At 38.0% G+C, this 25,907-nt stretch overlaps 1 protein-coding gene across 1 annotated transcript in view; it reads right to left on the bottom strand.

Moving 5' to 3' along the window:
• Nucleotides 1-25,907, bottom strand: part of nlk2 (nemo-like kinase, type 2) — a 78,013-nt gene that overhangs the window by 18,352 nt on the left and 33,754 nt on the right. The window contains exons 2-7 of the mRNA XM_057350583.1: nt 23,501-23,630; nt 23,237-23,292; nt 10,346-10,452; nt 8,341-8,426; nt 6,384-6,593; nt 2,839-2,940 (exon numbers count right to left, since the gene is read on the bottom strand). Coding sequence (XP_057206566.1) covers nt 2,839-2,940; nt 6,384-6,593; nt 8,341-8,426; nt 10,346-10,452; nt 23,237-23,292; nt 23,501-23,630 — 691 coding nt within the window. The remainder of the gene's footprint in view (nt 1-2,838; nt 2,941-6,383; nt 6,594-8,340; nt 8,427-10,345; nt 10,453-23,236; nt 23,293-23,500; nt 23,631-25,907) is intronic.

The following is a 25,907-nucleotide window of genomic DNA, read 5'->3' as shown; positions in this document are numbered from 1 at the left end:
TCACATGTTCTTTTTTTTCGTTCGGTTCTTTCATTCTTTCGCTTTTGTTTGTTTATTCTTTCTTTCGTCAATTCGTTTTCTTTCTTTCTTTCTTTCTTTCTTTCTTTCTTTCTTTCACTTTTTTATTGCTCTACCATTCTCTTTCTCTCTCTTTCGCTAGTTCTCAAATCTTTCTTTCTTTCTTCCTTTTTTACACTCCCTTCCTCTCTCACTTTTTACACTCCCTCCCTTTCTCACATGTTCTTTTTTTCGTTCGGTTCGTTCATTCTTTTGCTTTCGTTTGTTTATTCTTTCTCTTTCTTTCATTCATTCTTTCTCCTTTTTCATTAATTCGTTCTCTTTCTTTCTTTCTTTTTTTCATTAATTCGTTTTCTTTCTTTCTTTCTTTCTTTCTTTCTTTCTTTCTTTCTTTCTTTCTTTCTTTCTTTCTTTCTTTCTTTCTTTCTTTCTTTCTTTCTTTCTCTCTTTCTTTCATTCTTTCTTTCTTTCCCTCTCTCACTTTTTTATTGCTCTACCATTTTCTCTCTCTCTCCCACCTTCTCTCTTTCACTTTCTTCTTCTCTTCTACCACTATAGGCCACTAAAAGCTTCCTCTCTTTCTAGTGATGGTAAGAGCCTTGCAAAATTAATAGAAGTAGTGGAGGCAGTCGAGTTGATCTTAAGACTCAGTCCACTTTTTAGATGTCTGTCTCGCTCTTTCTCTCTTTTTTCAATTTGGACAGACCTCTTTATTTATTCTTCCATCCCAAGCACTCAGTCAAATCCTGAGTGACTGTCTCTATCTTGAGCACGGGCATTAAAGCATACCACATATCACAGCGCTGTTGAGAACTATGCTGAAATGCCTCTTGAAATCCTCCTGCTAGACTCTCTGGAGATCCTGCCTATTTTTTCACTCAAAAACCTTCTTGATAAGCTCTTTACCTTCTCATAAGTAGAGGTGGAGGTCTGGCATACTATATTTACCGCAGTCATACAGACTCCGCTGGTAAAGCCACCTGACCACTCAATCTTTAATGCCTTCACTTCTTTAACCTTCACTGCATGGAATGGTGACCAAAGAGCATTGTTATCAGCAAAGACAACAAAAGAAATTCTCTGAAAACCTTGACTGCACACATTAAAATAAAAGTTCTGGAGACACAAGCTTTCCGTCTGACATCAATGATATGCAAATGAAAGTTTAGACCATAAACATCAATATTAATCACCAGATAACCGGCAGATCCGTATTTTACATTTACATGAGCGCAAAAGCCACACTTGCCTATAATTCATTGCATTAGATAACAGATAAAGTGGCACCTACCAACATATTGGCTTTTCATTCAATCTTTTCTTATACTTTCAATTTTGCTATTAACCAACAAGGTCAATGTTATTTAGAGAATGTATGAAGTCTTTACAAACATGACTAGAAACTGACACTATTTGCTTACATTTCAACAGTATGGGGGCCATTACCAAGGATGCATTTTTGCAATCATACAGTATGTGTGTTTTGTATTGTATTTCTAAGTAAACACGCTCTAAGAAACGAAGACAATAAGAGGCTGTGTTAAGATCCATTTTATAAAGTTATCATATAACACAATTTAAAAATGCATTTGTTGAATGTTTTGCTCAAAGCGTACTCTTTATTTCAAATAAATGCCTTGTGCTTTATATTCCGTTTTATGATGCTATGACATTCATAGTTCTGCTTTACCTAAATGAGGATTTACCTAAATGCCACGAGTCTGATATTCAATCTAGGTGCATATATAAATACATTCATTCAGACACGTGATCGGACAGATAAAGACAGGTGACCATGACTACGACCCCCAGACCCAGTCTTCTGTCTGATCTCCCTCCACGTAACAGGAAGCTCTACGATCTACATGATAAAAACACCACACACAGAAGGCAGCGTCAAGTGACAAGGTCAGCCAAATGTCAGTATGAGTGAATGAGAGGGGCATGGAGTGTGTGCGTAGTTGGCTTACGGGTGGTGAATGGACCTAAATTGTACCTCTAATCTAGCAGGTGCATGCCTGTGTGTAAAGATGGTGTGCTCTTTGGTGGGCAGCCAGGCATCAGGTCGATGCAATGCAGGAAGCAGAGGTCCACAGCCCTTCCTCTGCATTTCCTGTTCTCACCAGGGTATCGCCTTCTCAGCGTAGCTGTCTCGAGCTACAGAGCCAACACCCAGAGCCTATCTCACACACATACTCTCGCACAGGGTACAGCTTTCTACATATTCAAAACCGTGACCGTAGCAATTTCTCAAACGTGTCTTTACAAGTCGAAATCACTTTCTTTGTTTTTGAGGTGTTAGTTTCACCATTTTGTATTACCACTTCGATAATAAAAGACAGTCGCCTACATAGAGTTGCTTGCACCACTGTACATACAGTACATCATCAATAATAGCCATGATGTTCCCCCCTCTCTCTCTCTCTCTCTCTCTCTCTCTCCCTGCTCTCATCAACTGATCAATTCGTCTGTCAGTGGATACGATGGAGGACAGGAAATGGAGTCAAAGCGAGGAGCCCTGAGCGAGCAGAGCGCAGGGAGTCCTGCAGCAGCGGCTGACGGGAGATTTCTGCACTCCGGGGGCAGGACGAGCGGCTCGATTCCATAAACAAGGTGCACGATCGGTCAATAGGTGCCGTCACTCAGCAGGAACAGTCTGTCGCCATGGCAGCGCCTGCTTATAATCAGGCTTCCTGGGACCGAAAACATCAGTGCGAGCGAGCGCTCGCTCAGTACATAATCTGCTAATGAGTCATTCAGTTTGTCATTGCTGGCTGTGCGGTTTCCGAACACCGTGTACCTGTATGACAACAGACTCACCTGTTTGTGAGGCCCTCTCAGGATGTGAGCCCTGGCCCCCTCGCACGCCGTCCTCATGGCCTCTAAAGATGGAGTCCCCAGCAGATCTGTGATCAAGTCCAGCTGTTATGTCAAGAGAAAAAGTATAAATAGTAGTATAAATAAAGCTGTTATACATAGAGAAAAAAAAGAGTAGGATGAATAGAAAGAATTTTGATCCACATTTTTGAAGCCACATAAATAAACACCTTTTAAATAGCACCAGTTCTGTGATTTGGGGGGTGGGGATGAACATCATTTTAATATTAATGTACATTAAAGGGATAGTTCACCCAAAAATAAAAGTTCTGCCATCGTTTACTCACCTTCGAGTTGTTCTAAATCTGTATAAATTTGTTTGGTTGAAAACAGAGAAAGATATTTAGAAGAATGCTTGACCACCACTGACTACCCTAGTAGGAATAATTACTTTATATTTTTTGTTCTGTTAATCACAAAAGAAGATATTTTTAAAAATGTAGGAAAGCAAACAGTTCTGGGGCATTTTAGACTACCATTGTCATTTTTCCTACTATGATAGTCAATGGGGTCCAAGAACTGTTTGGTTACAAGCATTCTTCCAAATATCTTTCTCGGTGTTCATCAGAACAAAGAAATGTATGCAGGTTTGGAACAACTCGAGAGTGAGTTTTTTTTGGGTGAACTGTCCCTTTAAAGCTGCTACTTGTGTCTCTCTGCACCATCCCTGTTTGAAACATAAATTGCAGGTCGCTTGGAGTTTCTTTTTTTACACATGGGTTGAAAGCAAATTATGTCAAACTGCAATTTCCTTGTACAACTCAGAAAATAAATCATTATTATAAGCTTACCGTTGCAAATCAAGGCAAGTAGACAGTTTTGCACACTGATGTTTTAAGCACTTGCTCAATAATAATGTATTTTTGTTCATTTTAATCAAAAACGTTATGCATTGCCGCTTTAATATCAAAAATAATCCTTTAAATAACTATAAATGTAAATGAATACATAACAGGAATTATTTCTATAGTATTGTATAAATAATTAACAATTTAATTAATTCAATTATTTTCAAATAAATAAAATAACTATTTGCAGTACATTACTTATATTACAACAAACAGTATGATGTTAATACTAGATATATAATACTAGATTTATAAACATAAAAAGTCAAGTCTGTGCTTCTAATCAAAAATGCAGAGAAACCAAAGCCTAGAAATGTGTTCTGTACGTAAGCAAACCGGAGCAGAACCATATTCGAGTAAATCAAATTCTCCACTGGAGAGAATTTAATGAGCCTTAAAGGGAACGTCGATGTGCTGTCTGTGCACATTCAGCGCTGTGTGGATGAGAAACACACACACAGACAAAATGAGAGGAACAGCCAGTCCCAGAGTCTGTGATACACTGCAGGGGAAATATGAATAGAACATATGGCTCATAATCTTCCGTGTAAAATATTTAAGTAATCTTACTTCTAAGAGCATTTGTTACATATGCTCTATTAAACACCACGCAGATTGAAAACAACGGGGATTGGCTACTAATGTTAAGTTCTGGTAAAAATAAATATTGAAGTATTAATGAAGTTAATTAATTACATTACAGTTCTAGTTTTTATATTTGTCATTTCAAGTTTAAAGACACAAAATATTTATGAGGGAATATCTATTTCCCAATTTTCCAATTTATCCATCCATCCATCTGTCCATCGTGGACCATTAATATGAACAACTATCATGTACACACCACACTAATCAAAGTGACTTTTCTGGCCGATCTGCCATCCTAAATGCCCAGCATGGGATGAATGCTGAGCTGAACATTTTGAGGATAATTACTGTGGCTGAACGTAAAGTGTTATTGCATCATATGTCATGTTTACGAAATGATGGGAATAGAAGAGCGAGAGGCATCGCTGAAAGTGTGAACGCTAGAGATATTTTGCCTGAGCAATGATGGTGTCTGTAATGTTTGCTGAAAACAGGACAGAGGGCTTCTGGGTCACGGTTATACTGGGGTTTCAGTACAACAGAGCCTTGAGCTGTCCCGATGCTCGCACGCTCTCTCTCTCTCATTAGCATGGCAGCACAACATTTGCCAAAAATATGGTACGTTCAAGTCACACTCGCAGCATTAGTATACAGATTTTTCTGCTTCCACAAACAACGCTAATAAAGCTGAGCATGCATGTATAACACAACGGTTGTATCTTTTCTTGATTATAGACGGTTTCGAAGCAATAACATAATCGAACGTTACTGCGCATGCACGCTTTTGTGACACAAACTTAACTTCCGGTACACATCCGCAAAGAGACCCTGTAGATTATTTCTGATAACAATAAAAAGAAATAACAATTACATTAGCTAGCAAGTTAAAAGTATGTCTAGCCAGTATTGTTTTGGGTTACCAGAAGAACCGTTACTTTGCTAAACTTGAAGGGATACTTCAGGCAAGAAGCAAAATTTCCCCATGTTTTACTCACTTGTAAATTAAATACAGAAGAAAGAGAATTTAATACTGGTGCGCTGTCTGACAGAGATTCACTGACGCAGTCTTTAGCCCGTGACTGTATACACCAGACTGGACCTCGCGTTGCGTTTTGCTGCGTCCTACAGCTAGAAGCTGTCTATCTACAGTATACTGAACGCGTCAAAGCAACCGTTTCAAATCGCGCTTAAGTGGTTTAAAAGCCTGTACATGAATAAGAGCATGATTATGTAATGTAATGCTAGACAAAGGATAACAAAACAAACGGATCCCGCTTTAATCTGAAAAAAAAAAAACGCATGCGTTAACACATTAGCATTGACAGCCCTATTATTAGTCACTAAATAGAACGATCAACAAACACAGACCGGAAGTTAACCACATTGAAGAAGATGTTAATGTTACACTAAAATTGGATATACACCGTTTCATCGGACGCACGCGCAGGGACTGCAACTAACTTCAAGTCTGTGTTAATTTATTTAATTTATGTTAACATTATTATAAATAAAGATATTTATATTATTATTGTATTGTATTATAACTGTATTAAATAAACAATTTCTTGAATTTTGAAGTATGTTAATTTGATAAAATAATCAATTTGTTGAATGGGTCCTGTAGTTTTGTCGCATTTAAAGAAACCATATGGTACATTGACATCTAGCGGTTCGCAGTCTAAATTCAAAAGACTGGAGAGACAAGTTTAGCCAAGTAACGGTTCTTCTCGGTTTCTTTTGCTTGTTATCAGAAATAATCTACCGACACTATTGTTTGTGAATCTGAACCGGAAGTTAAGGGCAGTCTACGAACGCGCGCAGTAACGTTTGTTTATGTTGTCACTTTGAAACCGTCTATATACGACTGGCCCAAACCTTAAATCTAAAGGTCTCTGATTGGTTGATAAAAATGATGTTCATGTCCTTAACCATTCACCTAAAATAACATGGCTTTGATTTGTTTATCAGAATGTTCTCAGAACACAAACACTGAACAGGATGATACTGAGAGTTAGAGCACATCAAGTGCTGTGCATCAGCACATGTAAATACCTGTTGGATGGGACTCTGGGCCTGGAACAAGATGCGTCGCCCAAGCAGCTCGGCAAAGATGCAGCCCACAGACCAGATGTCGATGGCGTTGGAATAGTGCCTGCTCCCCATCAGGATCTCCGGCGCTCTGTAGTATTGTGTGACCACCTCCTGTGTCATGTGACGCGACTCGTCCAGCTCCTCCACTCTCGCCAGGCCAAAGTCACAAATCTGCGCAAAATGAAGGATTATTTACACACTTTAGTGGACTAATAGACATGGGTAAAAATATGCGTCATTTTTCTCGTAGCATTACATTATGCAATAAAACCATTTGAGAGACAAATAAAGAAGGAGCTGTAAACACAAGGCCCAATTTCAAATCAACCCGAGGTGAAAGTGCTCCTGGGAAATAAAAGAGAAAAAGATGTCTCTCGCCTCCTTTTAGAAATGGCACATCATGCATTACTAACAGTTAACCAAAGTAACTCCACCCAGTTCATCCCAATGGTTTCATTTTACCATAAAAATATATCCACAAAATCAAATGCATCATTTTTTTAAATAAAATATATTATGGTCAACCTCATTTCAATTCCAACATTCTTCCTAAAAATAAAAAAATCCTTTTGTCCACTTTGAAATAATGAACAATAGGGATGTAACAATATCAAAATCACCCGCTGTCACTGTACGGTAATACCTCGGTATAATGTCCACAGTGCGGTATTTATCGCAATATTTAAAATGACAAATGATGACTTGGAAACGTGCCATAAGCATCCTCTTTTCTTTATCCTCTAATCATAACTGTTGCTTAGAGGTATGAGTTAAAGTATGAGACGGGTCAAATGACTTAAAAATCCCTTTCATAAAATTTTTTTATTATAACACCAGATGGACCTTGACAAAGGTAACATCTATTATTTTTTCTAACATTCTTTATGTTAGGCCCGGAAGACCTATCGTTTCATACAGTCATGTGACCACGATAATATTGAGACAATTTTGCTATTGCGATAACACAATATCAATAATACTGTTACTTCCCTATTAAACAGCCTACTGTAATGTATTCTTCTGCTGTATGAGTACACACTTTATCTAAGGAGTGACAGATATTTTGAATAGCATATGAACACAAAACAACAAACATCTCCTCAGCACTCCATATAAACAGCTTTTACGTTTTTATTTTAAACGCAGATCCTATTCACTATTAAAAGATCGGCATCCTGACATAAGAGGTAGCACAGCAAAGACAATTTAGCTGAATATTACAAAGCTTTAAAAACACACACAGTTAACACAAAACATATGAACCGACATAAAATAATTATTTCAGCGCTCAAAGCAGCGCTGAACCTTAATTAGACACGAGCGCGTTTGATCGCAGGACATGACCGTAAGATAAGGTCTGGCACGTCAGAGCTAAAATAAGAGAAATGCTCTTCCTTTTCGGAAATGGGGATTAGGAACTAAATGAACCAGCGCATACTAAATGATTCCCGCTCTGCGGCCCAACAGAATGATCTATTCCCGTTCTCCCCTCGAGCACATTTCTCTTGCTGCTAAAGTCAGCACGCACACGCACGGAGACTTGCTCTCGCTTTCGTTCTCTCTTTTCTATATCTTCCATATCTCTCGTGCGTTTTCTATTGTGCCTGAGCTCTCTCTATGGGAACCAAAATGAAGATTTATGTCAGGAACCGAGCAGATGAATCAATCCCAAGGGAGCCCTGACCCCCCGGAGCCAAATATTGTGTGTGTAGGCTGGCCCTGTGGACCCAGATTTGAGGCGTCTCTGCCTCTCTACAGAAAGAAATGAGTTATAAAGCTTAAAAAACAACAACAACAAAATTCATGGCCTATAGTCGGGGGTTATATTGTTAAGGCAGCAGGGCTGCACAGACACAAAAGAAGCCGGTATGAAAGAGAGGAAAGATTCAAGAAAATGGTGAACTATGACTAGTTTTACCTTAAGTACACAGTTGCTGTTGACCAGAAGGTTACCAGGTTTAATGTCTCTGTGCAAAATGCCAGCCGAGTGTAGATACTTCAGTCCTGTGTAGACAACAGATATAAAAATATACATCAGACCGCCATTTTTGGACACACACTGTGTTGATATGAAATGTGCTGTGATGCTTTGAAATGGAATCCTGTTTATACATAACACACTTTGGAACCATGGTGCTGTTTTATACACTATATACTATACACTATAGGGTGTAACATAGCATTGTGTATCTTTAAAACACTGATGTGTGTATTGTTTGCTACACATGGTGGGAAGAAAACGAATCATGTACAACCATAAACAAGCAAGTAGAGTCTAACCACATTTCCTGTTGAACTGGTGAAGGGAGGGCGGGAATGTAGCCAAGGTTAAAGGAAAGGAAGGTGTGTGTGTGTGACTAAGGGAAAGTGAGTGCGTTTTACTTTGTGTCTGACCACTGCACTGCAAAAAATGCCCTAAGAAAATAAGTCTTGTTTTTAGTCAAAAAATATGTAATTTCAGTGAATTTGTGCTGAAAACAAGCAAAAAATCTGCCAATGGGGTAAGAAAAATAATCTTGAATTAAGGTTTACCCTTTTCTTAGTCACTCAATTCAAGATTATTTTTCTTACCCCATTGTCAGATTTGTTTGCTTGTTTTCAGCACAAATTCACTGAAATTTCATTTTTTTTTTTTTTACTAAAAACGAGACTTCTTTTCTTAGGTCAGTTTGCTCATCAAGAAAATGCATCTTGATTCAAGAATTCTTAGACATTTTTATTGGAAAACAAGAAAAAACGACTAGGTAAGAAAGTCATTTTTTGCAGTGTGAGGATGTGGTCAAAATAGATTTTGAAATTAAGGGGTGAGGGAAGAGTCTGTGTCTGTCCCAAACAAGACGGAAAAAACAAAAATGTGTGTGAGAGAAAGTTTATGTATGTGGTACTACATATAGGAAGGCTGTTTTGTCAAATTTGTCAAAATGTTTTCACTAGAGACCTGACAACTTTCACTCATTGGACATTCAGTTTCATTCATTCACATTTATTTTGTGTAATAATGTTTATTATTTTTTATATTTTTCAAAAAATGAATGCATGTATGTGCATGTTCTTATAAATATAAAAGTAATTTTTTTTACAAATTTTTTTGTAATAGCCAAAAATACATTGTACGGGTCAAAATGATCTATTTTTCTTTTATGTCAAAAATCATTAGGATATTAAGTAAAGATCATGTTCCATGAAAATATTTTGTAAATTTCCTACCTTAAATATACAAAAACTTTATTTTTGTGAGTGGAAGCAGCAAAATCTCTAACAAAAGTGCCTACTCGCTACTGCCCGCTCTTTGAGAACTACCCTCTCAAATTTGGTATCTATGTAGCATGTCTGCTTTCGGGTTCATCTACTCTCCACAATGTCATTACAGTGGTAAGCCAAAAGAGAGCTTTATAGCAACGGGCCGCTACAGCACCTCTGTCTAACAACTTTAAAGGAGATTTTCTCAATATTTCGATTTTTTTGAACCCTCAGATTCCTCAGTTTTAAATAGTTGTATCTCGTCAGATATTGCCCTATCCTAACAAACCATATCACTAGAAAGCTTATTTATTCCGCTTTCAGACAATGTAAAATCTCAATTTCGAAAAAAAATTGACCCTTAAGACTGGTTTTGTTGTCCAGGGTCACATATTATGTAAACAGAAACTTTTTTTCTGGATGCGATTAATCGCGATTATTCGTTTGACAGGGCTAATTTTTAAAAATAAAAATAATTTTCTATTACCTGTAATTAGTTACATATAATTACATACATATAACACACACACACACACACACACACACACACACACACACACACACACACACACACATATATATATATATATAAATGTCCTCATTTAAAAGTATATAAAAATGTCCTCATTTAGATAGCAAAGTGAACTTGTGTGTTTGTGTGTGTTTGTGTGTGTGTGTCTGACCTCGCAGGATCTGGTAGAGAAAGACTTTGACGTGATCAGAGCTCAGGGGCTGTGGAGACACGATGATCTTATGAAGGTCACTCTGCATCAGCTCTGTCACCACATAACTGCAGTTAGAGCTATGTCAAGGGAAACAATCATGCCAAAAATAACAGCAGGAAGTTCAGACACAACAGCAACCCTTCACATGATGGACAGTATTATCACTCGTCTGAAAACAGTGGATGCAAGAGGAGGTCAATGGGAAATAGGGAGGGGGCATGAAGAAGATTGCATTAAAGAGACAACCTTACAACTTGGAGCTAATATTATCGACTATTCAAACAACCCTTCAGCCATTTCAGCGATTCGTCCATTTTCATCCATGTTTTTTCATTAAATGTCAACAACTTGGTTTGTCAGAAGTGTTTCATCAGTTAAAATGATTCACTGAATTCATGAGTCTTCACTCAATATTCCTCTTAAAAGTCACTTGCACGTCCACGAACATTCAGTAAATTTTAGTTTAGCAGTGTTTTGGGACAAATGCAATTTCAGACATTTTAAATAAATTATTAAAAATACATAACTCTTTAAAGGGCCAGTTCACCCATTAGCTTCATAGAAAAACAAGATACATTTACTCACCCTCATGTTTTTTCAAACCTGTATGACTTACTTTCTTCTACAGAACACAAAATAAGATATCAAACAACATTGCGTCCCTATGACTTCCATTGTATGTATACAAAACCATTTTTCAAATATCTTCTTTTGTGTTCCATAGTAGAAAGTAGTACAGACTTTGAAGAACAAGAGGGTGAATAAATATTAACAAAATGTTTTTTTATGGGTGAATTATCTCTTTAATGTAATAAACTATTTTATTATAGTATCCTAGCATCTTGATGTAGCAAACTCTTATATTTATTTAAACAATTTTCAAAATGTATTGTTTAAAAGTTTTAGTAAATTTTAAAATTTAATAAAAATCTAAATTTAAATAAATATTTTAAATAAAAATAAATATGCACAAATAATATTATATTTGAGCTAAAAAAAGGATTTATCTACAGTATGTTTTCTTACTAGATAAAGTAGGATGTTATTTGGATCCTCTGTGCTTGTCTCCATTCACTGCCTATTAAGACTACATTTTAGTTTTCGGACACGTCCTTGGTCTGAACTTTACTTCAAAATGGTAATTTGTATTTTGCATAAACTTCACCTGGAGACACACATCATGACTCGCTCATGTTCTAAAGAATGAACCAGGAGCGATGATCCGCTCCAGAGCTACCAGTCTGTCAAAACAAACACCAACTTTAGCAATCAACACATACGAGCACGGGCTCAACACGTGTCCTGTCGGTAAATACAGCGACGGAGAAAGCGTAGGAGGACTTCCTGGCACAGACAAACTGCTTGTGATCTTCCTTTAATAGACACACAAAGACAAGCCGCTCTATGACACCGGTCCAGTCGAGCGTTTGCTTGCACACACCGGCCAAGAGACGGTACAGTATAGGACACAGGACCCTATATGAGCCTTGATGGATTTAAATCCGTGGAAAAAGCCAATGCAGTCATTTACACTGCAAGCGAGTCAGCACAGAAATAGAGAGAGAGAGAAAGAAAAATTAGAGCTGAGCATGCACGATTGCTTGATCGACTGTCTGCATCGGGTCCTCCCACCCCAACCCCTCAGCATTTACAGTGACATACAATGATACAATCTTCTTTCACTAGAGATTCTGAATGAAACTAGCTCTCAGCTACAAGAGTGTCACAACTGTTTTCATCCCATCCTTCACAGTCTCTGCGACTGGCACGAATGTTTTGAGATCTTAGAAGCTTTTTTGTGACTGTTTTAGGGGTGTGTGGGGATGTGTGTTTGAGCACTTGCTCCTCATTTAGTGGCGTTAAAACATCTATAGACCACTTTGGAAAATTTAAACACTCGTGCAGAAGAACTTCCAATTTCATTTTTTTATTTCATCTTTTACATCTAACATATATGCAGTGTTAAAAAAACGAAACAGGAAGCTGTTCTTGACCAGCATTGTTTACGTTTTACAAAGTGGTCTATAACACTATGGAGTTCCCATAGCTCTTATGTTGGCGCTTGAAAGCAGAAACACAGCAGACATGAACGATACTTCAACATGCATGACTTTCTACGCAATATGACTGATGATTTTCACCGTGGATGCCAAAACAGTTCGAAAATCCCATACACCTACATTGAAGAGAGTATGCAAGCAACATTGAGAATATCATAGGCAGGAAAATTGTGTTTTTGATTTGTTTGACCAGTAGATAACCATTGAAAACTGTCTGGAATGCCTAAGCAACCACTTGGTAACGGCATGAAAATTACCCAGAATGCCCTAGTCTGCATACCGCATGGGCAAGCAGCTCTGTTGAAGTATAAAATCTCAAAATAGGTCCTTAACATAGGTAACAACATTCTGCTACTACTTTTTACAATGTATTATATTGGTCTTATGGGTGTAAGCGCCACAGTTTCTCCATCTTTTCTTGCCTGGATTTTCCATGCCCTCCCTCTATCAACAAAGGCAATATCTGTTTAACAGCTCTTCGTGGGGTAATAGAACATCACACCGTAAAAGGTGAGTATTAGGTCTTTCCTGTTCATTTGCCACATACGCTTTTCTTTCTTATGAGTAACTCAGTAATTCTGAGGAAGTACAAACAAACCATAAATCTGGAACCACATTAACCAGAAGTTAACCACGTCAGTATTATTGAGCTGAAAAATGGGTTACTTTGTTACTGCAGGCACGACAGGTAAAAAATAAATGACACATGGTTAAAACTCGAAAGAAGACTGTTGGGAGCTCAAAGCAGACCTCGGAACGATACGCGATAATCGCATGAGAACAGAGGGCTTTTGTCATGTGCCTAATTACCCTCATGCAAATGTCAGCTATGCTTGATTGCTTCACTGAAATGCAAATTACACATCCTTCGAGCTCGACTCTAAAGCTGACGTGGAAACACACACACGCGGGATTTGATTTAGGCCTATAGGGAGAAAAGTATGTGGCACTCGGTTGGTTCTCTGACACTCTCGCTTCCCAAATTAGCGCTGAACCCATGTTGTTGGATCGTTGTGCCAAATAGCGCAGCTTGACTGTGGGCAGAGGTGGAGAGGCACCTGTGGATGAAAGCTTTTTCCTTTCTCTCTCCAACAGGATGACTAAGGCCGCATTTACACCGCATGTATCACGTGACCCAATTCCGATTTTTTCCTCCAATGTGGCACAGATCGGATATGACCCATGACCGTGTAAGCAGGAAAAAAGCACATGGATTCCGATATTTTCAGATCGGTTTCAGGCCTCAATCATATGTGGAAATAAATCTGATATGTATCGGATACGTGCAGTTGCGTCTGCCATGTAAGCAGACAGATCGGATATTCACCCGTCATTGAGAGTGGTACATCATTCCTTTCAAACAGAGCGATGATCCCGGACATTTTTATACAATTGCCAGGAAACAAGAGCTAAGCGAGTTTGTCAATTATTCGAAAACTAAAAAAAACTATCGGTAGGCTCTATTGAATAACTGAATCGAAAAATAGCGTTGTCTGCTTAAATGCAGTTTGAAAGTTTGAAATTAATCAAAATTAAAATTCATCACAATATCAAAAATAATCATCATAAAAATACAAATCGCTTTAATAAACTTGATCGCTCAGCAGCCTTTAAAACAATTATCTGTTCCACGCAACGGAGAAGCTCGGGTTTCTCTGCAGACACCCGCTTTACTTTTAACAGGCTTCACTTGACCAAGCATTTACTGATTTTTCCCCAACAAAAACATTATAAACAACATGAACATTATGATGATACACAGACTTAAGTGTCTATATTGTCTTTGTAATATTAAATGCAGTCTGCTTTATTAAGCGGTTTATCGTTCGATCTGCGTGAGCTTGTTCAAAATAATGTAAATGATAAAAAACTTTCTCAGACTTTAAAAAACATTAACGATTAAGTCATTTTTGAGTTCACATTTTTTTGTACGTCATATAAATAAAAAATGCGCTGCTGTAATATCCTGTGCCTTTTATATTGCAGTTGCAAAAATGCCAGCTCATTTTTACTTTAGGACTCCACGGCGTTCCGTTATAATTTGTATTGAGGCTCTGTAAAATTTAATTTGACAGTTCATATTTATCTTCGTAAACTGGCTGCGCTTAATCCTTCTCTCAGAACCTTTCATTCTTTTCGTTCTTATTGTCATTGTTCTGCACTTACCAATAAATATATAAGTAAAAGGTATTTAAGTAAAACAAAAACAACAATATATGCTACATAATAATAACCCAAATAATATAGCTTATTTAGCCCTATTTGGCTAAATATAAAACCTAAAAACACAGCAAGGGAAATTCCGTCACCATGGCATCCCTACATTCACGATTAAAAAATCTGCACATGACATTACATTACAGTACATTAACAAGTGTCTTTATGTGTGAAGGCGCACTGGGGGACAAATCCTGGGACACATGCGTTCATTTTCCGAGATCTCTGTATGAAAAGGCTATTAAATAAGCGGCGGTGGCGAATTACGTTTTTACTTTTTTTTGGTCAGTACGTCTACCTCGGGTTGTTTCGCCATGTGCAGTGTAAACGCAGATATCGGATATGTGTCACTTTTAAAAGATGTAAGCGGGTCGTCAAAAAAATTGGATATACAGTAGTCAAAAACGGAATTGAGCATCAAGAACTGCAGTGTAAATGCGGCCAAACTGACATTAGAGAGTTTTGAAAGGAAGTGGATTTTACCTACTAAACCGTTACCATGGTGACAAGCAGGACACAAGAGTACACCTGCACATACAAGGTGACACGTACACGCCCTGTCTTAACGCATCACAGTATATATGTTTGTAATGTAACACATAATAAGATATTATATTGTTCAAGCGTCTCCCTCATTTATCTCTGCTTCAAGAGCACGTTTTGTATTCCACAGAAACCTTAACACAGTCATTATTTTTGCTTTAGGAAAATGTATATGCCATTTAGCGCACACATACACAAACCCACCTGCAAACACGCACCCGGCTCACACTGACCTTGCACACAGATCATACACACATAAAGGGGGGCCTACGCCGCGGATGTGACCGGACATGGCTTTCACAAAGTTGTCTCGCATAATTGCAAGGTGTAATCGCTGCCAGATGCAGATGGTGAGAGGCGTATTTCACAGCTTTGCTGGGTGCTAATTGACCTGCTCTGAGACCTGGGGGATCCGCTAATTCTGCTGCTACAGTCTTTTCAGTAATTAAACCCAGCGCACCTTGCTTCTGTCAGCCCATTGGCCATCGTAGCCTTTTATCTTTCACATCCTGAACTTCCTGCCTCAGCAACAGACACTAGATCACATTTGAGACTCCTGCACGGCACGCAAGAAACCGAAAGACGAAAAAAACCTGGCAGCAAAAGGACAACATACCTTTTCCATCGTCGCCTGTATGGTAACAAAACAGGAAAAAAGGTGTATCCAAAGAAGCCATGCAAGTTCTGTCATTGGCAATGAAAACAAATGATGCCTAATGTTATTGTCATGTCAAAAAATCCAGCACACTCACCCTGCAAGCATGAAAGCATACTGCATTTGGGACGAAACTTCTGTCTATGGCACACGTGCACAGAAAACACCCATTGCAAATGCCTAAGCTAATACTCATAGTCTCATTGGAATGTGGATATTATACTTACAGTATACAGTATTGTATAAGCATCTTGAAATGTCACTGCACTAAGGGCACTGATACTTGTCTGCAGTGATGGGTGACGAGTGGCTTAGTGGTTACAGGTTACTGGGACAGGTGTGTAAAAGAGGTCATAGGTTTTAATCCCACAAATGAAATCTAAAAGCTGTCACCACAGTGATTTTTTAAAGAGACGCACGCTTAACGGAACAGAAAATATATACAGTACTTTACTGCAGCAAAAAATTGAGCATTGTTGATTTTTTCTCTTTTTCTTCACAATGACAGTTAAAAGTGACTAAAGCAGTCCAGCGCCAAATAGGATAAATAAAATATATAAAAAGTTCATATCATGTGACTCAGGTTCGACTTCCAAGGAAAATAAATGATTCCTAGTTTAGTAATAATTATTTAATTTATTAAAATACACACCACCTACAATATGCTGCAAAGTCTGCTGAATACATAAATAAAAATACATGTAAATACAGTAGGTACAATACAGTCCTTTAAAGGGACAGTTCACCTAAAAATGAAAATTCTGTCGTCATTTACTCGCCCTCAAGTTGTTCCATACGTATTTGTTTGGCAAAGTTTGTTGTTCTGCTGAAAACAAAGAAAGAATGTTTGTATCCAAACAGTTATGGGATACTATTGGCTACAATAGTTTTTTTCCCAACTATAGTCAATAGTGCCCCTATGATAGTCAATTTGTATCCAAAAAGTTCTGGGGCACTATTGACTATCATAGTTGGGAAAAAACTATCGTAGTCAATAGTATCCCTGTTTTGTTAACTGTTTGGATACAAACTTTCTTCCAAATATCTTTCTTTGTGTTCAACAGAAAAAAGAAACTAATACAGGTTTGGAACAATTTGAGTAAAAGATTTTCATTTTTGGACAAACTATCCCTTAAATTGGCCATAAAACAGTTTCTGCATATCTCATGTTAATCTTGAGTACTTACAGAATAGTATCGCACCCTTCAAATATCCGTAGAGTCTTTAGTTTGATCACATTTATAAATGACATATACAGCTGTGCGATTATTTCCGAAAACATACGACGCGTTCAGGGGGGATGGGGGGGCGGACACGTGCGCACCCATTCCCAACAAAACACAGACATATGACTCAGTTTCACTTACCGTGTGCGGTTCATGTCCGACATCTTTTAGCTCTGGGACCGTGCCATCTATCAGTTTCCCCCGTTTATATGCGTAACATTCGATATATATTTCGATACAATATATTTCACGGTAACAATTTCCTATTAAAAGTGCTCAAGCGACGAGCATCATTTCGCAAGTTTCACCCTGGCTCACCTAGTTAAACTTTATTAAAACTATTAACAGCTTTACAAAGCAACCTGACTTCTGAAAGACGTGAGAATGAGCTTTTTTCATATGCACGCGCAGATACCTGCACCCCTGCACGAGCACTTGAGCGGATCATGAAACTTCAGACTGAAAGAAGGTCAAAAGAATATTTGATTTGTTAATTTGTTATGGGTAGATTAACAGTTTTTTTTCTAATCATAACGGCCAACTTGCAGAGCGCCGAGTTAACCACGCCTACTTATTTACATTCCGCGGAATACACAGAATAGAAAAATCTCTTATGGTTGAAATTTTATTCCGCGGTAATGGAATATTCCGTTATACAGCCCAGCCCTACATCCACCACTAAAATGCCGTGAACAAACAAACACACCTCAACGTCTCTCACTATCGCAAGAGTAACGAGCTGCAGCTGCAGGCCCACAGTGCAGCCAATCTTGACGAAGCTCAGCCAAAAATTATGGTAAGCGGGTCTTCCTATCGCTCGTCGGTTGATGCGTGGGCGGGCTATTGCTTTCGCCTTGCCGTGGGCGTGCTTTTCTGGGAGAATTGCCCAATAAGGGACTAACAAAAGTTGTTACGAAACTGATTTTCATGTTCAAAAAAAACTTTACAAAACCTAAACAGACACTGGGGGAGTGTATCGAGCACAGAAATACTACATCATAAGTCCAACTCATTTTTTGACAAGTTGACCATGTCAAGCATGACAAGACAGCACGTTTAACATTGTAATGAAGTCAGAATGCATGAAACACCGTTGCATGCCCCCTTTAATTACTACCTATTCTACTCGCACCAGAACTATCAAACTAAAAATCACCTAGCCACTCTAACTAAACGCAACAAGCAACAAAGCGAAACAGTCTTGAGCAGAGTCTGTGGTTAAAAAGATTTTCTTGACATACTACTGAGAAATCCACATCCTCTACAGAGAGCAACCTCGTGACAAGCATATCAAAGACGGAGAATGTGAAATTAAGAACAAGCTTGACATGTGTTGAGAGAAGGTTGCTTCACTTGACTTTCTGAGTTGACTTAACAATTGATGCATAATAAGCCATGCGAGCAGCTTACTCAGAATCTTTGGCACCTAGTGACTGAAGCCAAGCATAACCATTCTTGCTATAAATACTGTGATCCACTCGCTCTGTGAAAGAGGTCGCAGTGAACGTGCAGAGTTCTAAGAGAGAAATGTTTCCGCTGTGAAACTGGAGGTGATGTGACAGAGTCACGACACACATGAAGGGGCAACTTTCCTGTCTGTGTACTGTATGTGTGAGCAATCAGAGCTCAAGAATACGATTTAAAGGGGTCATATGGCGCGAATACGTGTTTTTCTGTGTTTTTGGTGTTATAAGTTGCCCATGCATGTATTAGACACGTAAAATTGCACAAATGAAAGTGTGGGAACAAAAGATGAATTCTATCTAAAAGCGAATGCTCACCCAGACTTGCCTGAAACGCCTCGTGTCACCACACCCCGGCGAATCTACGTAACTTCGTAACATGATTTGACTAAGACCGCCCAAATATACACGTAGTTAAGGTGGGCGTAATTGTAAATCTCATTGTATCGCCTGTCAGTACAATTGCTTTGGAACCTGATGTTCCGAATATGGTAAGAGGCGTTACATTTCCGTGAAATGCTTGCAGTATTTGACCAATCACTACGCACTGGTGAACTGGCCAATCATAGCACACCTCGCTTTTCAGAGCGATGAGCTTTGTAAAAAATCAGCGCGTTTCAGAGAGGCGGGGAAAAGAGGAGATACAAACATGCACGGTATGTGGAAAATACGTTTTTTAAACTTTAAATGGTGTATACACATTGCGTTACATCTAAAACAAACAATAATATTCGTTTTAGCCGTGCAATATGACTCCTTTAAAGAGTTTCGAATGGAACCGACTCTTCCTCCATTGTGTCAACGCTTATGTTCTAACGTTCCAATAATCATACATTTCAGATTTTTTTGTGTTTTAATTCTGAAAAAGTCAGTTTTAAGGCTCATTTGTGGATGTAGCTTGAAACATTTAGCTTGAAGGCTTTCCCCTTTTGGATGTCGGTGTATGATGTAGTGTTTGGATAATTTGACTATCATAATTTAACGTCGTTGAGCGTAATTCTAGGTGCACCTTGAAGCGACCAAGTGAAAAAGATCATTGTTCCCTATGGACGCTACGTGCGCCGGATGTAAGTGAGCTGGCTGAGACAAAACGCGGAAGAGATATATTCTGTTGTATAGATGCATAGATTCTATTGTACCAGCAAAAACAATTACTACATAAAGAACTAAATAAAAACCAGTGAGACATCATACAAAGTCAAAAGATACATCTGACGCATGTGTGCATGACCAACAATTAAAAAAAAGAGCAGATTGAAGTTGCTTCATCGCCCCCCTCCCACCCGGAGCACTGGGCGGATTTATCTGTCGATTACTCGAGCAGACCAACCTCTCCCCTTTGCATTTATATGTGTTCAACAGCGTCCTACAGGACTATGTTCCAGAAAAGCAAGCGACAGAGGAAAGCCAGCACATCTCATCCCCGGGGACTCGGCTATGACACAAATACATGAGAACAGACGTACCCACACACGTACTGTGGCAAAGAAACACCTACTTATTGACCATTTTGTATATTTTTATACTGGAAAACTTATATGAGAAACTTTACCTTCATATACAAATCTTATATCCAATCCCTGTGAAATCGGTTAATAAGCACAGTTTTCTTTCCGGTGTTGATGTATTTTCTAAACAGGATGTGAGGGCGGGGCATACTAATATTTGTGAATAATCAACTTTTTTTGATTTGTTGCTTGTTACTCTACAGAGAATTTGATTGGACAAAAGATGTGAAGTGCATGATGAGTCGTCAATATTTTACGAGCCGTTTTTGCAGGACAAAAACTGAAAACTTTAATGCACTTGTTAAATGAGCTTTTAGTCGATCTTTAGAAGTACGATAGCACTAAGCCAACAAGGACTAAAAGCCTCTCTAATTTCTCTCTAATTTTAATCGTATGAGGCCTTTAATTGGAAGACGCCAACACAACAAAAGAAAAATCTTCTGAAAGCCCTGAAAACGTAAACATAAGAGGCGCGCAGAGAAACAAAGCAATGTTTCTATGCAATGGCAGAAAATGTGTTTATAACAAAAACAATGACTGATTATCCGAAACTCTTTCCCGCAGGCGTCTGGTAAAATGCAATGCATATAAAATGGCAGCGTGAGCAGTCAGATGAAGAAATAACAGCCATTATGACAAGGAGCATCGAGCACAATTCACACATCAGTCACTCAAAAAGACACCATTCAGCAAAAGATATAATTAGACTAGATTCTAGAATCACAGCCGCCACGCTCTATGAAATAACCTTTTTGAACAGGTCCAGCGAGACCCCCGGGCTCCAGGCCATGGATTTTTTAGAACATGTTATTAGACAGATCTGCACTTTGTTTGGGAATGTGTGTGTTCAGAAACACAAATTTTATGCACGCTTAAAGAAAACAAGGCGTCTCCATAATATAAGGCTCAATACGCTAAGGCGACGACCGCAAGGAATGCATTGATCTTTTCTTTCTTAATCCATTCAAATGAAAGCACATAGTTTCTCATGTGCCGTGAGAAAGCAGAAAGATAGTCTTTGTTTAATCTGTTGAGCAAATAAATATGTTAAGCAGAACAAAGATAGCGGCAACAAGGGGGAACATTATCATGTGGGATATGAATTTTTGTCTCTGCACCTGTGTGTATATACGCTTAATTGCTTATTATGCTGGTTGGTTAAGTCAGACTTTAAATGTAAACAAAACTTAAAATGTATTTTTTTCCTAAAACTGCTATAAAAATAACAATAAAGAATTATACAGGCACAGACTGAATCCGCAGGCTTCTTTCCCACTTGTGACGCTAATTTTAGGGAAATACAGCCACACATTAAATACACTACATTGTACCGTGCTCTCAGCCAAAATAATTATTGTTAAGATGTTAAAAAACGTATGTTGCTTGGCACGTACGAACTTTTTTTTCTGGATTAACTCGCAACGCATTATTTGCTAATTCTCAGTTTCTTTCATAGAATTCCAAACACTGGATTAAAAAAATTCAAAGCGCTGGATAAATCTCCCGGTTAATTAACACAAAGGCTTTTTGTTCCTGATGTCGAAGAGCTAAAATTCCAGCTAATTTAGGAGGACGACTGTCCATAAAACGGATCATAAAACGCCCTTGAAAGATCTTAAAAAAATGTGAAAAGTGGCTTACAGAGAGTGCATATCGGGTGACCGGCCGAGAGCGGCAAAAAGGGTAAAGCGTGTAATTCCACTGATTAAATTATACACCGAATTATTAAGAAGCTAGGGATGCCTTTAGTGTCATGCCGACCACATTTAGGAAATATCCAAGTGTAATTTGAAAATGAGGCTTTAAAAGTACGATGTCAGCTTGTTTTAACATCCATCTGTAATATTATATTCCACTAGAACAAAAACCATTAAGCAATGGAAAGAGAAACAGGGAATAGCAAACAAGACAAAGCGGTTAAGTGGCCCTCCATTCACCCTGTACCTGTGATAACCAGAGAGTGATCCTGAATGATAAGACCAGCCTCCTACAAACCTGCTGCCACAAAAACACTTACATACAGCACGCCATCACCTCTCAAACAATAATTTCATCCTACTTTAGCAACCAAAGGGAAAAGAATATGGCAGCAATTTAAAACGAGCCATAAACCAAGACATGAAATGCCCCTTCAGCACTGGAGCTCTGTAATCTATAAGCTATTGTTTCTACTGCCGCTTGCAATTTGCAAACCGTTTTTGAGCTGGGCAGAAATCTGAGAATGTCTCAGCTATATTGCCTTGGATTGAAAATGATGTTTAAAAAAAGTCACAGTCGTTTTTTTTCCATTTGTACAGTCATTATGATCAGACATAGTTCAACCAAAAATATATTATTTTATAATTTACTCACTCTCATGTCATTCCAAACCTGTATCACTTTCTTTCTTCTGGAGAACACAAAAGATGATATGTTAAATAATGTTGGTAGCCAAACATCACTGGACCCCACTGACTTCCAGTGTGTGGTAACAAAACCACTAAGTTGTTTTTAAAATGTCTTCTTTCATGTTCCACTGAGTCATATACAGGTTTCAAAGGACACAAATCTGAATTCAATGATGACATCATTTTTATTTTTAGGTGAACTATCCCTTTAATGTCCCCAGCAAAAACAAAACACTATGGGTGCAATAAATACATGACCACATCAACCAATAACGGTGCTAAATTAGTTCTTTGCTACATGTGCCAGAAGTGACTTTCTATGTCAATTTATAAAAGTATGAAACAATCTACTAAAACATTTTGTATAATTCATTCTTAATTAATTCATTTAAAAAGCAATTCATTTTTATGCTTGATATCAGGTGTCTAAAATTGGAGACTATAGCCTTAGGTCAAATCGAACCCATTAACTTCCTTTTTATCAATCTGTTTAAAATTTCCATCTTCATCCATCTTACATCAAAGCGTAAGACACACTGTCTTCATGTAGGTTTCGAGGCGGGAAGTAGTAGGGAACACCCACTTTTCACAAGTCACATGCTTTATAATAACAGTCATCGCATGGGTTAGTCATAAATACTAACCATCTACCAGTATAGAGATTTCTATACGAGTGCATCACTATAAACAGCCCTATCCAGTTTCACTGCATTAGCAGGGTAACAACACAAACAAAAAGAGATTTCTTTTTTTGACAGCTGCTGCTAGAGTATTTCTCTGTTTAGGATACATTTCCTCGAAGTAGTCAATGTGTGGAGGTTGAAGAATATCCAGAGCTGACAGCACCTGCAGAGGAACAAAGACACAGTGGCATAGGTCAGCTGTGACGCCAGTGAACGTGGGCCCTGACACCAGCCTTCACATGACATTGTTTCCCAGACACCAGCAGCCCGGGGAGAGCCAGCAAGGGGGCTCCGGCTGACGGCACCATGGGGACGGCACGTACATAGCGAGAGATAGATAACACTGAAGTTAGGGGATTGATGGGGCTCACGTTATCGTGTTTGAAGAAACAGAGCATCTTCAGCTCGCGGAAAACCCTCTTGCAGGAGACAAGGTTTTGGAAGACGTTGGGCATCTTTTTAAGGGCCACCCGTTTGCCATCTCTGGGGTCTGTCACCGACCTGAGGAGAAAAAATGAGGGATTAGTGATAAGGCTGGAAGAAGTATGACTAAAAACTCTGAATGTGAAACTTTTTCATCAGTTGTTTTAGCAATATAGATTTAAAATATCCACCTGTTCCCTTACAGAAAAGACACACGAAATTCACATGTGCAAAAAACACATGTGATCACATGTGAAATGTGTGTTTTTGGAACATTTTGGTCTGAATTCCATGTGAATTCCCATGTGAAACCCATGGGATAACATGTAAAAACCCATGGGATAACGTGTGACATGTCTCCAAATGTGATCACATGTTCTTCACATGTCACCACATGTTGCACATGTCATCCCATGGGTTTTTACATGTTATCCTATGTGTTTCACATGGGAATTCACATGGAATTCAGACCAAAATGTTCCAAAAACACACATTTCACATGTTTTTTTGCACATGTTAAACACATGTTGTATACATGTGATCATATGCGAAAAACATGTAAAAAACGTGTGAAATTCATGTGTCTCTTCTGTAAGGGTTCTTCCTATAAACAATCAACGTATGTTTTCCACAGTGTTTTTCATTAAATTAAACAAAAGAATCAGGAATTATTTTTTCATTCACCAATATAACAATAAATAATAAAAGAAAGCAGTATACATTTTTAGTTTTTATAGATAAAAACAAATCCTAACACTAATTATCAATAAATAAATGTATTTATAAATAATTTATTTATTTGATCAATTGAAAACAATATAAAAATAATATACATTTATAATATAAAATATAAAAGAATGTAATACATAAATTTAAATATATCTTAAAACATTGCTCATACCTCACTCAAGTCGTAAAATAAGGAAAACTATGAACCTCTATATGAGATATTTTATAGCAACAGCAAAATTACCATAAACATCATAAATATTCAATATGCTTTGCTCTAATCAATGAGTGTTTTTTTACTTCCATCAAAAAAAAAGAAGCGAGAGATAATCTGTTGATAAAAAGGTAAACGCTAAAGAACCCGCATAAATGACGTGAATGTGAACATTTGTGAACATTTTTGTCATCCCCTTTTTATGAGAAGCTCAATTTTTATTTCAAATAAATAGATATGAATACATTTAAAGTTGTAGCAAAACCGTAATGTCAAATAAATAAATGCAGTGCATTTTTACACAGGCCATTTTAACAATATATATACCATATGTACTGCTTTTATTAGACTATTAGGGGTTTTTTTCTCTCCTTTTTGGTTCCCCGCATACAGGCTTGGAACTCATGACTATGAGTGAACTATTCAACTCACTTAAGCTTTTCTCCGACACAAAATGCTTAAGCTGTTTTTGTCTCACAATAAATCGTCTCAACCTAAACCTCAGAGGTACGATAACTGTGCACAAATAAGTGTGTCCCTATACACTACATCTGAAACAGAATGGAACATTCCCAGTGAAAAACAACTCACGCTCACGCAAACCCGCACAAATGTTTTATCTCACTTCAGCGAGTAACACAACTGTACAACATTCTGAAGATATTACAATATAACTAAGCGTGTTGAAAAAATCACGCAGTCATGTAGAGCCATTGTCTACAAGAGACACAGTCTGATACAGAAAATAATTTAATTCTTATTCATTTAATCACTGGTTTACTTGAGGTGATCTTAACCTCAAAAACATTTAGCTACAGTACAGTCAAAATGTGATATAAATCTCATTTATGTGTATAGTATGTCCTGTAAACATAAACCTACATGAGAAAGAGACTATATAACCATGGCCGTACACACCATTGAGGTCCCCGAGGTCCAGACCTGACGTGAAAAAAATGCCAATTTAGTAGAAAACGCCTCAGATCTCAGATCTGATCTACCTCAGCTGTTTAACAGCGCTCTTAAGTGTCAATCTGATTGAGTTGGCCAATCAAATGAAGAAAGGCGAGGATTACTTTCCAATCAAATGAAAGAAGGCGTGAATTGCTATTGACAGAAGTCAAGCTCGAGTTCAGTTTCTACTGTGAAAGAGCGCGATGTAAGTAGCTAACTGTTTAATGTTTTATAGAAATGTTAGCGGCCATTCACATGTTGCGTCTACAAAATGCGTGCAAAACACTGAACACTTTCTTCCTCTTTTCAGAGCGCCCGAGAGTTTATACTCTCGTTTAGAGCGTGCTTGACGCGCGTCAACATTTAAACAACAAACCTGAGTAAACGACCGATTGTAATATCCAGTAATCCAAACTACAAAATGCCGAAAACATATCATTTACGTGTTTAATGTCAGT

This window comes from Triplophysa rosa, linkage group LG14 (assembly GCF_024868665.1).
Source record: "Triplophysa rosa linkage group LG14, Trosa_1v2, whole genome shotgun sequence".
NCBI classification, from domain to species: Eukaryota; Metazoa; Chordata; class Actinopteri; order Cypriniformes; family Nemacheilidae; genus Triplophysa; species Triplophysa rosa.
This window is presented reverse-complemented; position numbering and strand designations above follow the sequence as displayed.